Here is a 16,022-nt window from a genome sequence, read left to right as displayed (position 1 = left end):
ATTTGTAACCTTTGACCCCAAATATTCTGCTTAGATTTGTATTATAGTTTAAACATAGTTTGTATCTTACAGGAAATTTAATATGCTAAAGCTACCAAAAGTTGCTACAAGAAATAATATCTAACGATTATAAAATTATCATGGTGTTAATGCTTTTGCCGAAGGAGATAGTTATAAAGAAGATTGGGAAAGCTTAAGCATATTCGCAACCTTTGACCCTACCTAAATTAAATGTGTAAACTTAGCAGATTGTTTTAATGTTATTCAAAATTATTAATAACAGTGTGTTCTTTGATTAGGCGAAAAAAAATAGCCAAAGTATGGCTTTTACGAGAAACTCATTTATATCATGTATTTATGATAAAATGATATTTAATTTATCGTTTTCATTCAGGCCTGTCTCGGTCTTTTAATATAAAATGAACTGGTCATTTAGTAACCATTATGGTGAGAATTAATGGTCAACTAATACGAAAGAAATGAACAAGTGAACTAAACAAACATATTGAATCTCTTAAAATTAAATTCGATTTGCGGATAATGTTTCAGTTCAGTTCCTTTTCCATGTCATCATTCTTGACCACTATCGCAAGTGCCAGCAATGGCAGTAATAAAGTAAGCGATAAAGCAACAACCAGTACAAAACAATTTTTAACATTTCCATTTCGCCGGCGACGAAAACATTATACAATAAATCCACCGGATGACACTTATCACGTTGTTTACCTTGGTAATGTATTGACCATCATCGCTAAAGGTATGTATTTTTGTCATCTATTTCTTTTTTTTTCGATCCAATTACATTTCCGCACCACTAGTTAATTGCCAGTAATTGCATTCGATGAATACCTACATGCATAACATTGCGCAGATTGCATGTACATGCATGCATTCGTTTGCCTCATTAATGCACTCATTTTGAACAACATTTTTTCTTAAATTTCCATTTAAAAGAAGAAAAAAAGACGTCTACATAAACAGGATGAAATTTAATGGTACTTCATTTATTTTCATAGAAATAGTGATTATAAAGTATTTTATTTCTTCCGAAAATATGGGTAAATACCATTGCTTTAAGAGAGTGATTCTCAATCGATAATCCGCGGATCATAGATGATCTGCGAGAACTGAAGTATAGTTCATGAGAGTGGTGGCGTGATAAGTAGAAAAACAGGCGAGGGCTATTCTTATCAATGTTTAGTAAACTAATACAAAAAAAAAACAAATTTTGATTAAAGTTTATTTCCAAATGAACAGAATTTATTATTTTTGAACCTTGTGGTCCCTGCTGTTACAAATGAAAAAACCGAAGTGATCACTGGTCAAGAAAAGATTAGGAGCCACTACCTTACAGTAGTATTTCGGAATACTCAAACTCTCTCTTGTTTGATTCTAGTCAATTATACGAAGTAATAGAAAACGAAAGTTTCAGGCGAGGAATGTTTGGCGAAGCCTCTTTCGTTAATTTGGCGTACGTATTGCAATAGGCAGCGTGCGGAGCTACCTATGAAACTCACTGTTACACGTTCCGGACTTAAGGTTAGTTAGATCCAAAAATTATGATAGCATGGAATCAAACATGGTGTAAGGAAAGCTGATTTGTGGAACCGTTTTTTCTGTTTTTTTCCAAGCTTCCCGGTGTAGAATAAGTTTATTTCAAATTAATTGGTACAACGAATTGATTTCTCATAACATAATCACAAGTGAAAGAAAGTTAAGGAAAAAACACTATTTTTGTTTTCGTTTATAATTTGACTTTAGCTCATTTATATGGATTCAGTTAACATCTAGAAACAAACATTTCAACTTTTAAACTGGGAATAATAATGAGCAAAATGACAGTATTTGTTCTTCTAATTAGTCGTTTAGGAAGTTTCATTGCTTAGTGATTAGAGCTAAATATAGAATGAAATGAGAGTGGTTGATGAATTTTGGTGACAGCTGAAGAAAGATAAGTTTGCCGCATCTTAGATGCAAATTAAAACATAGCTTCATGAGCGATCCCAAGGAATTTCTCCTTAGAAATTTTAAAATAAGATCATTTTATAGGCAGAAACAAAGCAACAAGGTATCACAGAGTATTGGTCACATCGGTTGACATATTGTTCGGCTCCGTCAAATTTGCCGCGAGTATTTTGTTGGGTTTATAAGCACGAAGGGAAAAAGATGAAACCAGAACTGAGGTATTATAATAGCTGCAAGTCTTTTTCCACAATTTTAAAAAACAAATCATCTGAAATAAATTTCTTGTTGAAGAATAAGAATGATTTGATAATTTTTTTTTTCTCCGATAACTTTCGGTTTCTTCAAATTCCGCTCTTATTTACTGCTATGAAATGAAACAGTATATTAAGGATGATAACATAATAGTAAGTTATAGAATGAGAACGATTAGTAAATTATAGATGACAACGAATTTTTCGAAATATTCGACACTTATTTCTATTTATTATTTTTACATGTTCGATACTTATTTCTTTGATCAAGTTATGTGTAGCAGCTTAGATTAAATTTATTCAAAGCTATATATCTTTAACTTATAAATTTCAGATGTCATGCAGCACTATGCAAAAAGCGATCAGATCCGTATAGAATAGCTGATACACTTGAACATTATCTTCGAGCTGCCCTTCAGGTAATGTTTAATGTTACACTTTTCGACTGAATTAAAATTATAAAAGTGTTTCATGTCATCTACCACTCCATTTGATCCCTTCTCTAATCCCTTGATCAGTTGTCATTCTCCAAAACAAACTGTTGCTATCGATATCGAAATTACTACAATGATGTTTACAATACTACTATTTCTACCTGAGCTTCAATATCTGAAATCTCCTGGATCTATTCCAACTGCATGAAGCCATAGTGTGACCAACTTTAATCATTGTTAAATGAAATATAGCGAATATTAAACCTAAAGATGCAAAAAACCAAAAATTTGATTTCCCATTACAAATATATTAGCGATTAATTGTTTTAATATCATTCTAAAAAGACATATACGCTGAGAATCTCTTGATTATGATGGTATGTTTGCCACATGCCATTTCATCCATACAATCACTAGATATTTTTTCTCAGATTAGAAAATTAGGATTTGAATTATTTCGTTTTCATCATTAACTTAAATAATGATTGTAGTAGTTGGATTGAGTTTCAGGAATATCGGCGCGAGAAATTGTGTCGTCAAAATGCTCGAATCAATGCTTTGACTATTGGACAACCACCTATTGGACCTAAAAGGTATCTTATCATTGACATTGATGTTAAGTACCAATAATTTGCAGTGATATATGGCCTTCTTCCCATTCAGATTGATTTTTAATTTAGAAAACTCTTGCTGCAAACAGGTTCACTCAATTTTCGTCCTCCAGTTAGTCTTTCAAAAAGTGCTCCAAGACTGTTTGCTATCGATGAGGAAAATGAATATCCTGAGGAACAACAGGTTTTTGATTTTATCCTGAAATCCGTCCCTTTTCATATATCTGGATTTTTTACATCCTAAATTCCTGAATTCCTAAATACAACTACAAGTTGGTTCAAGACAAAATTTCCAGACGTCTTTGAAATCATTAATATATTTTCAGACTAATTTTTTTTCCCCTTTAATATACGATTCATTCTTATTTTTTAATTGTTACCAACACCGGTTTCTGGAAATGTTTTAAATTTCAGGACGAATATTCGGACACAGATTCATTATGTTATGGGGAATCAGCGGTCAGTGGTGATGTTTGTAGTATGAATAGTTTGGAAAGTAATGAAACAGCGGAAATTTCGCTCTCTCGACAGAATTCTTTCCAGGGTTCATTTCCATTTTACTTTCAAAGGACGAGAGGGCAGGACAGTTTGCTACAAATGAAATTTGAAAGGGAAAAAAAGTTAAGAAATTGACTTGATATGTGTTGTTACTGCTTCCTTGCAATGATGCTTTTTTGGTGCAGTCGAAAGTTTCAAAGTTATTTCGGATACCATACCAAAATTTAACACTGTACAGAAGTGGTAACCGGACCAACTCTACTGGTTTCGGAAGTTCATTTTACTTTCAATCTTTAGAACAACACTCAAAGCAATTAAACTATTCACATTTTCTAGGCGGTGGTGATAGCAAACAGCACCTAATGAGGAGACTATATGATAAGAGGCTAAAGCAAGAAGAACAGCGGAATGGATCAGTGGCTAGTGATATTAGCTCAAACTTGGAATCTGGTCCACCATCCAGTGTTAGTTCAGATGATGGGATGCAATCCAGTGATTCAGAAAATCGAACATGGGAAAGACGAAGATTACCGAGCGCAGAAAAATCATCGGAACGAGAAACAGACACAATAAGCGAAGAATCTGGTTATCATGATTTTGATTATGGCTTTAACAGTAGCACTGCTGAAGATGATAACTGTGATCGGAATAACGAAATTCGTTACGATGATGATGAAAGTCAGTACGATGAACAAGTTACTGCACTTTAAAATATTCGCTTAATTGTAGGAATAATTGGTCACAATTTCGAAACAATTAATATCTGTTAATTTGTTTGATTTCTGGTGCTACATTTAACGGACATCTTGAAGAGTCGTGAGACAGGATTATAAAAGGGCTGATTCTAATGAATAAATAGTGAAGGCAATGAAAATTGATGATATCAGGTTCTGATGCCAAGCAATTATCAGTAATAGATGCCCCACCGTAATTCTATTTGATTTATCTATTAATTATGTCGTAGATGGTGAACGTTCGAGAGCAGTGGTGACAAATATGATGCACATTTGCACATCCAATCTCCTGTGACTCATTATTTTGTCCTGTTCCGGTTTATCCCAGTTTTGTCGATTAGACGAAAAAAAAAAATTTATTTGCTCTTTTTGAAATTATGCGGATCTTGAATAGTTATAGGTCGCTCCATTTAATGTTTAGTTTCTGTGGTACTTGGATTTTAGACTATATCAGTTGTTCGATATGTTTTCTTAACTTTGAGGCCATCTTATCTTTGTCACCACAAACTGGTTACATCCTAGCGAATTTATTCAAATTTACAAAGCTATTCTTTTCTCTCCTGCTCAAAGGGATGTTGTTAAATGATAAGTTAGGATAGTATAGTCAGAATAATTGGCTATTAAATATATCGTTCTCAATGAAATACCTTTTGATCCTTGTATTATAACAAAATTACTGCCCTCATACTTTTGAATTCGAAGTTTCCGATCGAAATGTAAGTATTTATTAGGAACTTTTTCTTTTTTTTTTTTGAAAAGAAACAATGGTGCATTGCTTTGTTGTACTACTGTTTATTGATAAACTAGTATTTTCATCCAGGTGTAGAAGTTGATGCACACTTTGAATACTTCTACCCTTAGTAAGGAAGGATTGTCTCTCTCACCTGATGTAATAGCAGATAAATAAGATACAGCACAATGAGTTAGCAAATAGTCCTAGCAAAGTAAACAGAGTCGTTTAATTGATGACACGAATAAAATAATTTTAAGGTAACGAATGTGAATCCTCGATAAACATTTGGATTTTTTTCTTCCGCAATTCGAATCTGAATTAAAGTTTAAGAACTTTGCAGCCGTTTAAAAAATAAAGTAATTTGAATCTGAATCCTTCAGGAACATTTACATTTTGTGCTTCTGATAGCTTGGTTTACGATGTAGTTCGGTGTACTACAAAGTTTATTGAATTGAAACTTAAGGAATTCGAAAGTTTTTAAAAAATTTCTGAAAAAAAAAGTACTCACTGCATCATTTCATGGTACAATAAATGAGTTCTTTTTGGACAATTTAATTTATGCCAACAACAAGCAATTTATAAATTAACTTTATCACATGCAATCAACATTGATCATATATATAGTTGACAAAATTTAATTATAATGAATAGAAGTCATAATAGGTGTCATATACAGAGCACTCGAGGAAAATACATAACAATCATGAATAAAATTATAATTATCACCAGTAGTATTATCATTGTGATAATTACTATTCACCGTCACTTTACATCATTCATTTCTACTGCCATTATTATCATTACGATTGCCACCGTTGTCATGATTACAATAATCACGGGAATCACTATCATCATTATCAATCAAACATTCAACTAAACTATATGAGCAAAATAAATATGTTTCGTAAGTTTTACTTAAAAAAATGGGAAGACAATAGGAGAGAATGGAAATGAGGTTAGTTGGAAAATTGCTAATTAGCCAAGTAAAAGTACAATTTTACTGTTAAATTTCGACAAAACAATTTCGATGGAAATTTCTTAGCTAAGCAAGAAATTCTTCATATAACCTAATTTAACTATGAAGATTTGAAAGGGATTTTGAATGGGAAAATGTTCAAATTTTTCTTAAAAGATATACAGAGAAACGAATACAATGTGACAATTGTTAGTTAGAGAACAAAAAAAAAAAAAGAAAAATTCAACTGCACTCGTACGGAACTGATAAATGAACCAAATATGGTCTTAGCTTATCACCGAGTTAATCATTTACATTTAACTCTTCAAATAAGCTAAAGAAAGAAGAAGCATAGCACAAGCTCTCTAATATAGACTCCATTCTCAGGAATCTCAAGCTGCACTTCATCTTTGCAATAATGCAAGTTTTGCAGCAGCAGCAGCAGCAGCAACAGCAGTAGCAGTAGCAGTAGCAACAATAACAACATAACAAGCATGATTTGTATTTGTTATCATTCACCTGTTGATTAATTTTCCCTCATAAATTATCGAGGATTTTTTGTTTCAAAGTCGAAAAAAGATGAACATTGCATTGGAAAATTCTCGATTAGGTAAATAATACCGGTGCTAAAATCTTGAAAATTTACTTGTCGTTTTTCTGGAAGATATGCAAGCAAAGTTGTCGTCCATTAAATTCTTCAACTGTTGTAACTAATAAGCGGGATTAAATGGAATGATATGGCAAATGGTACGTGAATTGCTCTCCAGTAAGGATGTATCTCGCATGTCAATACATGCTATTATCAGTAATACATCCCATGTGTGAACATTGAGGAAACTTTGTGAAAGTTAAATTGTAAACTTATAGTGATATTTCCCTTATCTAAGTTAACTTTTCGATATTTTCCACACCAAAGAAGTTAATTATTTGACATTTCTCTTAACGAAGTTAACTTTTTCAGAAATAATTCAAATCTAGAATTCCTTAATTCTTCTTTTAATCCTCCTATTGAGCAATATAAATTCGTCAGTTCATCTCAAGCATTCCAAATCAATCTTATAAAATAAGCAAAAATAAAAGCGCACTCTTTCATCAATTTTAATTCACATCATTCGATAAATGCTAACATTTTATTTCATTAAAAATACACGAAAACATTAAAATGGTAAATTAGAATTTTACCAAAAATGTTTTCAAATAATTAAAAATGCAAAAGAAGAAAAAAAGAAAATGAATTCGTCATCCTGTTAAGGAATCATTAATAAAATGGCAGTAAGATGTTAAAAAAGAAAAAAAGAGGAAAAAAAAGTGGTAATTAAATCGTGACAACGATGGGATTTCACAAATGACAAATAACATAAGAAGGAAAGGATCGCTTAAAAGGAAATAGAGAATTAAAATCGCTCGATCGTTTAGATGGAACTAAAACTTGCAAACCTTTCATTGCTCTGTTGATACAGGCTAACCTGCCAGATGTGATATACAGATGTGATATATATATATGTAGTTAAGCTGATCATTGGATAGCAAAATTCTGGATCTAACAGCATCGAAGCGAACTACTGACAAGTTTTGATGATGAGATTAAAATCTCATTTTTCCGAACCAATCGTTCGTATTTTAATTTTGCTCTTTTTTTTCTTTTTTAATGTTTACTTCATATGTATGGTTTAGCAACAGCTGCTGATGAACGATTATCATTCAATTGAAGATACTGGTCGAAATCACGTGGATTCAAATCTTGCGCATTTAAATCCTAAAATTCGCGTAGCTTACCTTTAATTGAGTTACGTTCACGTAAATTTATTTATCATTTCCTATTTACATTGAATTAAGAGAGCAAAAAAGATTTCCAGTGCTTTGAATGTTACATCAGAATGTATTAAAACGTTATCAGTTTATCTACACTTTTATCAAAGGACAAATTCATTATTCTGAAAACAATCTGTCAATTACTCTTCAATTTTCTGATCATTTATCTTTAAAATTTCAACTTACTCTCACAAGATTCGGGTCAATTTCATGAGCACTTTGTAACGGAACCATACTTACGGTACCTACGCTTACATAATCGATTTCCATTGTATTGTCTACAGCTGAATCATTCGATATATTCCTCTGCAACAATTGAATGATTTCAGTTTAATTATTACTTTTTTATTTCCTCTGTCATCCATCATGTTAATTTTTACCACATTTGCATTGTTGTAGAGATCAAATATTCGAACAGTAGAGATGAATTAAAAAGTAAATCATAAAATGATTAAGATTCTAACGAGTTTACAACTTCTCTGATCAGCAGAGCTGATAAGGCATCAAAATGCACAAACGAAAAAAATTGATAATATTTCGGATTTCTGAATATCGAAAAATAACAAAAAGATAATAGTCATACATTTATTAGAATATTATTTAAATCGTTAGTGAACTCTTGACCTTTCAATTTTCAATCCGGATAATGATCAGTTGCTAAATGTGATGAATTTTCAATTTAGCAATGCTACTTTATGCAAAGAATTGCGCCATACAAACAATGTCCTCCAGAAAAAAAACATCTTCAATTTAGTTCTCTTCATTGGAGGGACATTTAAAATAATAGGAAAATGACTGGAAAAACGCATACATTATGAGCATAGTATGGAGTTCTTCCGATAAAGTCATTGCCAACTGTTTGACCGGACATGTAATATTCGTTGTAACCAGAAACCTGAAACTTCCTATGTACATTTCTAGACAGGATCATAGACTTAATGTAAGGATATTGAAAGGAAGTTATTTGTGGCAAAAAATTTTTATCGGTTACATCTAATAGTGTTTAATAAAAAGATTCTAAAGAAAAAAAAAAAAGACAAAAAAATATATTAGTACAGTGTACGATCTTTGACCTAACTCTCCAGAAAAGTTCATGCTAGAAGCTAATAGTTTAACATGACTTAAATTCTTGTTCCATACTTAATTTTAATTTTTCTGATGGAAAATTACTCATCACTAGATATCCCCTTTCTTATCCGTTCTAAAAAAAAATGATGATGTAGTATTTTCAATAATAGGTATAGCAAATTCTAAATCGCTTCCGCACCGCAGGAATTTCAGGTTGTTGCTGTACTAACGAAGGTACTGGAGCCTGTTGATGTTGTTGCTGTTGAGCGGTCTGCTGCCATGGTGGCCCAATCCAGCCCTATAAAAGCTTTGTTTAAATTAGTAGAAATGATAGATTGTAATAAATCAAAAAAAAAAGCTTCTATTAAGAGACATTTTTCATTTCACAGTCCTCTCTCAATCACATTTCCCATACAAAACATTTTTTCCTTTTTGTGCCCTTTCTTCTTCCCTTCCTTTCATTCTTTGCGCGGAAATTGAATATCACTAAAAGTGAAATTGTGGGTACCTGTCTGTAAAGCTGTTGTTGGCGTTCTTGCATACCACGCCGTTCCATCTGCAACTGCTGCCTTCGAACTGATGAATCATCCTGTGGTAAACGATCAGCACCAAGATACCAAAAAGAATGTTATACATATTCAGAAAAAAAACTATCCCAATCCCTACCCACATCAGAAAAAAAAAAGAACTACTCTAACTTAGCCTAGAACTATTCTTTTTTGCAAAGATCTGTTTCAAATCATTCAGGTAATCATAGCTATCGTTATCATCTTGATAACTGATAATACTATTATGTTCTGTTAAGAGACTGAAAAGTTCTGAAGAATGTTTCAGATTTTTGATTAAAGATGAATAATCCAATACCTGTGGTACTTCATAAACATTTCTCCTAATTTGATCTGCATTCTGTCTTGTACATCCATGCCTTTGCCATATTCGTTCTTCTTGTAATTGTGGTGCTATAACATTTGTTTTCTTTACTTCTCATACATATTAATCAATATGTATTTCGAATTATACAATTTAAAGAAGTCCTTTCACCACACAACAATAATGCGTCAAATATTCTCAGCCAAGACTTAGCCAAGATTGGCTAAAATAATCTTTGCCATAATTTCTACGATCACACTGGATGAAGTAAGGTCAAAATTTTATTATATTAGCAACAAGTTTAGTTCGCATAAAGCAAAACGTACGTATTCTGGGATCATACCAGGTTGTTTCACGACTATTATGATCTACAAAGTAAACTTCACCGTTCTGATCATAACGTTTTGCCCATCCATCCGGTAAAGGTCCTAAACCATCGTCCGGTTCCTTTAAGCAAAGCAATACTGTACATAAATTATAATAGAAGGCTTTCAACATTTGTATTAAAAGTTCTTTTAAGGATTTTCATTAATGTTTAATCGTATCGAGGTTCGCCAATGGACTGGTTTTTGTTATTTCTGGTAATACCGAATAAAAGTTACTTAATTACTTATTATTGGAGTAATTAAGTAACCGGTATCCTATTACCTAAGTAATGCATCCCAGAGAGTGGAAAATGACGTACAGTCTGCGACACAGGTGCCGTAGGCTGTAAAATAGGCTGTTGTTGCTGTTGGTGGTGTTGTTGTTGTTGTTGTTGTTGTTGTTGTTGTTGTCTTTCTATCATTGAACTTTCGTTGGCTACCAAAGCCATTGGGTCTAACGATTGACTTTTAGCGCGTGGTTCATTCCAGTAAGTAACTTCTGTTGCATTTCTAAAATCTAATGGATAAATGAGAAGACAATGAAAACTGCTCAATAAAAAGGGAAAAACATTCCTTATCCTGTCCGTTATCAGGAAAGTCACAAAATCAGGAAAATTTTTTGGAAAACTTTTCCACTTCATTACTTTACACTTATAAAAAACAATTTTTATAAAATGGATAATACTAATAATAATTGAAGTTTTCCGTTTCCCATTCTCTGTGCTCTTAATACAGTAGAATGACACCACATGACATGACATTATAAACTTGGCGCCATGAAATTTGTCTTTCATTCTTAGTTTCATTTTGATCTTGTTATGGAATGATCGAATTTCTAGTTCACTGAACTTCAACTTTGACTTTAGCGCAGATTTATTTGTTTGGGAAAATATCTATCGTTCATCTTACCCAATTGACTTATACTGTAGTAGTATTTGGTGGTGTTAACAGGTTTTCTGTATGAAAAACATCTTTCTTAGAATAAGTGGACAACTTTAGACTAATCTTACCGCAAACCTTCAACTCACTTCTCACTTCTGGATTTTTTCCCGGAAGAAACCGAAAATCGTCTGATATGTAATAATGTCCGGATTTCGGAAGACACCTTCTTCACTTCATACGATCGCATAATTCCTCTCGCCGTAATAAGCTGATACTAATCCTTGCTTACAGTAGTAGTAGTAATAGTATCTCAGTCATAACACTCACAATCCTGTATCAATCAATCCTTAATTGTTTCTATCAAATATTCTGGCCTTATTCATATCATCGTTATGATTATTATATTAGTCACTGATTTTATGCATAAATATGTAAAAAAAAACACCATTTTCAACTTTTTGAATTATTAATTTTTCGAAATGTGTAAAGGAAAGCTGATAAGTTGAAGTGATAATGTTGAAAATTCGATGAATATTAAAATTTACTATAGTTTGTAGTATATTTCCTCTTTTACCTTTATATATCAATATTTTTTCTGTCAAATAACTGTACAATATAATTTCTAGAATTCTGGAATTTATTATCACAAGCACACTGAAGTGGGAATTGATGATTGTTGAAAACAATCCATTACTGTTCATAAAACGATAAGCAGTATCATTTCTCAAACAGCATTATTGGATTTAAATAATTAATATTTTAATTACTGGAATGATTAATAAAAACCATTCAAATATTTGCATACAAGATTGTGAAAAATTTTGTAATCATAAAGTACCAAAACAAAACAATGATTGTTAGGTACCAAAAAGAATATTCAATATCGGGCGAATAATATCAACTAGCTAAAAATTAGTACCAACTTCTCGTTGGTCTACTACAGTATCGGTCTTCTCTTCTTGCTAAAAATTGAAAAGGGTGAGATTTTCACTTTTTATTTCTTATGAAAACTGAAATGACCATATAAAAGGACATACTCGACAAAATAGGGTTGTCCTTGTGGTGTGTAATTTTGTTCGAAATGTTTGCTAGGTTCACAATCCAGGTCACAGCTTTTTGCAGCGCGATGAGATGCAACTTGATATTGTTCACCAACATTCGATACCGCCATAACACTTAATGATTTAGAAGGCGCATGTGCTACACCAGATGTCAAGCGACTGCAATTTATAAGTAAATCTAACTCAAGTAATGATAAAAGAACATTAGTAAGAACATTAATTAGCGTTCACGTAGCATTATTTGTCAAATGAGTTTAAAATATGTCAAATATTTAGAATGAAAAAATTTTTAGCCAACATAATTGATCTAACAGTTGAATATGGAAAAAAGCAAGCAGAACTTTGAGATATTATATGATAAAGAGGAAAAGAAAATAATACCTGGAGTGATGCTCAATGTTATCTTCGTAATTGATTAAAGCAGGTGCAGAACTTTGCCTAGGATGATAAGGTCCTTGATAAGATGTATTGAGTTGTGTGGATGAGACCGAACTTGGACTTAAAGTTTGCCGGCCACTAGAGCCAAGTCCATCATCACTTGACCCTTCGGCAGAAGAAACATGTGGTTTCAATGATGACACCGGTCGCTGATTAAATGATGCTGGCACACTCGGCTGAAATAATAATGACAATAATAATCATTATTATTATGATTATTATTATCATACGAAATTCTGCCATCTCATCTATGTAATAGTCATAGTATTTGCGCGAATATTTTTCTTGATTCCTTCAAAATTTTTAAGAGTGACCATTATATAATGTCAATTAATAATTCGTGCTAAAATTGAAGTTAAATTTAAACAAACATTTTATAATGGTTAAAGTATGGTTAATCCTATACAATAACTATATTAAATGAAAGAAGACCTTTTTTCGTTCAAAATGTTTCCCGTGTGTTCGCATACCCTCCGTAAAAAGCTCCTCTAATGATTTTTGTGGATCATCAACATGTGTGTTAATCTGTACATGAGGAGTACTCGTCATTGTTGTTGTTTGAAGTTTCGCTTTCGATGCCATCGCCATTTCCACTCGTTTTTTCGCCGACGCCATTTCGGCGACTTTCGAAAAAAAACAAAGGAAAAAAAACAAAATCTAACTTTGAATAAATTCATTCGATCTTCATAATCATGAAGGAAGCATAATTCTAACCCGTTAACATATCTATTTCAAAATTTATTATTTAACCTATCTTGACCTTATCATTCAGTCTATTTCTAAATTTATCATTTAATCTCTCTAGATTACTTTCCAATATATCACTCAGTTAATCTGGATTACTTTCCACTATATTATTCATTCAGCCTGTCTAGATTGCAATCCATTATACTGATATGGAGTAATGCACTGAGAGATACCAAATAATATAAGATTCATTGGAAGTTGAATTAAAATGATGTTAAATACTAATTTCAATACTGTATATAGTAGATAACGATGAAATCACTACTGTTTAGATAAAATATTAACATTACATCACTTAGAATATAAAAGAATGCTTAAAGTTTTATTACTGTAATTAGATGATACGATGACCATATCATGTCTCTCTTATCATTTCATCATAATATTTTTCAAAAACAAAATTCGATTATGGTAAAATATCTAAAAATGCAAGAAACTGTTGAAATGAAAACAGATTGGATTATGGTTGTGGTAAAACAGGTGACAGATGATGAAAATAAGGGACCGTAATCCATAGAGACTATGAAATCCAACTAAAAGGGATGGAAAGAAATCCACAAATGGGCATATGCCATAACCCTAAGCAATAGCAACACAAGCATTAATTTTATTGAAAGCATTTGGATTTACTACGGTAGCGATGGCGCAATTTGTCAATTTTAGCACTCTTTCTATTCAGAAAAAAAAAAAAAACAACCTAGCTAGTTAATTTCCTGAAAATGGTAGCAAATCCATATGCACATAATCTTAAGCTTCTATTTCATTTCTTAGAAAGGTAGCAATTGTTATTTGCACAAAATAGATAAATAGATCTTATATGAATTGTCTTTCGCTGAATCCAATAATTATCATTATAAATTTTTCTATTTTTTAACAGACCGACAGATAGTGGCGACATTCCGGAGCCTATTTTCTATCCTTTTCAATATCACATTATTCAATTTTCTATCCATCTAATTGCTACTTCGTTTGCTTCCGGCACACACACACACACACACACATACACACATACACATACACACACACACTTATAGATATAGATATATATATATATATTATTTTACATATATTGAAAATTCCCGGAGATTCCTGAATTCAATCGAGTTAAATATTTAAAAGTTACACTTGAATTTTAGGCTATAATATCATGTACTACCTCATTCTTAACAATTCATTGTCAAAAATATAAGTCTTAACCAAATATTAACAAATATTTGTTTTTGTTTATAACAAAAAAAAAAAACAATTCGCTAGAGATAAAATTAGCATTTGCAAATGTGACATTAATGAAGAGCAAATTTTTAAGCTCAATAAGAAAGTGTCACAATGTTACAAATTATTTCATAATTAAGCTTAAATTTCAAGCGTGTTTCAGTGTGACATTTTTATTTTGTACTGTTTGAAAAATTAAACTTCTTTTAAACATATACTGTGATTGAAAACTTTCTTATTTAGTATTACTCCAATTCAAAGAATTTTAAATAAAGATTAATGATTGGGACAGTATTTATCTTTCAAATATTTTCAATTAACTTTAATTCGATCTAATTTCATAGCAAGCAACATTTATTGTAAGTAATAATAGGTTGATCATATAATACTATTTGAAAATTGTGTTATCATATCATGATAATCGATAAAGAAAGTACTACTTGATTATTTTATAGGCTAATTCTTATGGGACAATTATTCTTATTTTATATCTGATCTGATTATTCGTGATCTATCGTGGTATACTCAGTAGTTCAAATGACTAAATTAATCTCCTCTTAATTAATCTAATCAAATGCTTACAATCATTTGTTATATCCAATTAATAATGAATAACATTAGCGCTTCTTATCTTTTACCTAAATGTTATCATTCCTTATTAAAATGACACTTTTCATCAAATTCGTTCTAACGGGAATCTCATAACTTCCGGGATTGTTTTACAAATAACTTCTTTTATCTTTTACACATAACAAATATAATGCAATAATGCCATTTGTATTGATATAAATCGATGATATAAACGTAGACAAATGAAAAAAAAAAAAAAAAAAAAAGGACCAATGATATTTACAACGTTCAATTTTCGATAACATATAGACAAACGAAGGAATAGAATTGATGCATTCCTCAACAAATGATATGGTATGGTATTTTTGTGTTGCACCATTACAATCTCTCATCAAATAATTCATTGTTTAAGAAAGAAAAAAAAATTAATTTTTAAAATGTAATAAATTAAAAGAAGGAAGCTTAAATATTGCTTACATTCATTCTCTCATATTATTTCGTTCATTTTCAACACTTTTTTTTTTTTTTTAACAAATGCAAAAATTCGAATAAATAATATAGCATGAAAGAGATAGTAGTCGAGAATTTACTCATTAAATCATTAATTATGAAAAAGATATAATAAATCTTCGAATGATTTATTTCTACACTTTTTCAATATTTTAGTTAGCTTGTCTAATATCACCAACTGTTTTTCACTAATAATAGCATTATTAGTTATTGTAAAAATTTTTTATGAAGATTATGATAAGTTAAAGATTAAATTTGTTGAGACAGGACGAGAAAAAAAAAAAAAAGAAAAAAGGACGGGAAAAC

At 31.2% G+C, this 16,022-nt stretch overlaps 2 protein-coding genes across 2 annotated transcripts; one reads left to right on the top strand and one right to left on the bottom strand.

Annotated features, from left to right (window-relative positions):
• Nucleotides 1–564: 564 nt before the first annotated feature.
• Nucleotides 565–4,469, top strand: LOAG_03509 (hypothetical protein; the record flags this gene model as incomplete). The annotated part of the gene is made up of 8 exons (XM_003139046.1): nucleotides 565–757; nucleotides 1,433–1,539; nucleotides 2,050–2,183; nucleotides 2,551–2,635; nucleotides 3,161–3,243; nucleotides 3,331–3,445; nucleotides 3,676–3,805; nucleotides 4,096–4,469. 8 exons carry the CDS (start codon nucleotides 565–567, stop codon nucleotides 4,467–4,469), a joined length of 1,221 nt encoding a protein of 406 aa, XP_003139094.1.
• Nucleotides 4,470–7,838: 3,369 nt separating this feature from the next.
• LOAG_03508 (hypothetical protein) lies at nucleotides 7,839–13,310 on the bottom strand (the record flags this gene model as incomplete). The annotated part of the gene is made up of 11 exons (XM_003139045.2): nucleotides 13,110–13,310; nucleotides 12,621–12,853; nucleotides 12,216–12,398; nucleotides 10,617–10,806; nucleotides 10,258–10,378; nucleotides 9,926–10,020; nucleotides 9,570–9,650; nucleotides 9,261–9,359; nucleotides 8,805–8,888; nucleotides 8,180–8,299; nucleotides 7,839–7,937 (listed from the first exon to the last, which is right to left on the bottom strand). Exons 1-11 carry the CDS (start codon nucleotides 13,290–13,292, stop codon nucleotides 7,839–7,841), a joined length of 1,488 nt encoding a protein of 495 aa, XP_003139093.1. The 5' UTR covers nucleotides 13,293–13,310.
• Between the last annotated feature and the right edge of the window lie 2,712 nt (nucleotides 13,311–16,022).

The sequence above is a fragment of the Loa loa genome (assembly GCF_000183805.2).
Source record: "Loa loa unplaced genomic scaffold supercont3.54, whole genome shotgun sequence".
Lineage (NCBI taxonomy): Eukaryota > Metazoa > Nematoda > Chromadorea > Rhabditida > Onchocercidae > Loa > Loa loa.
Note: the sequence above shows the minus strand (reverse complement) of the source record. Positions and strands in the feature narration are given on the sequence as shown.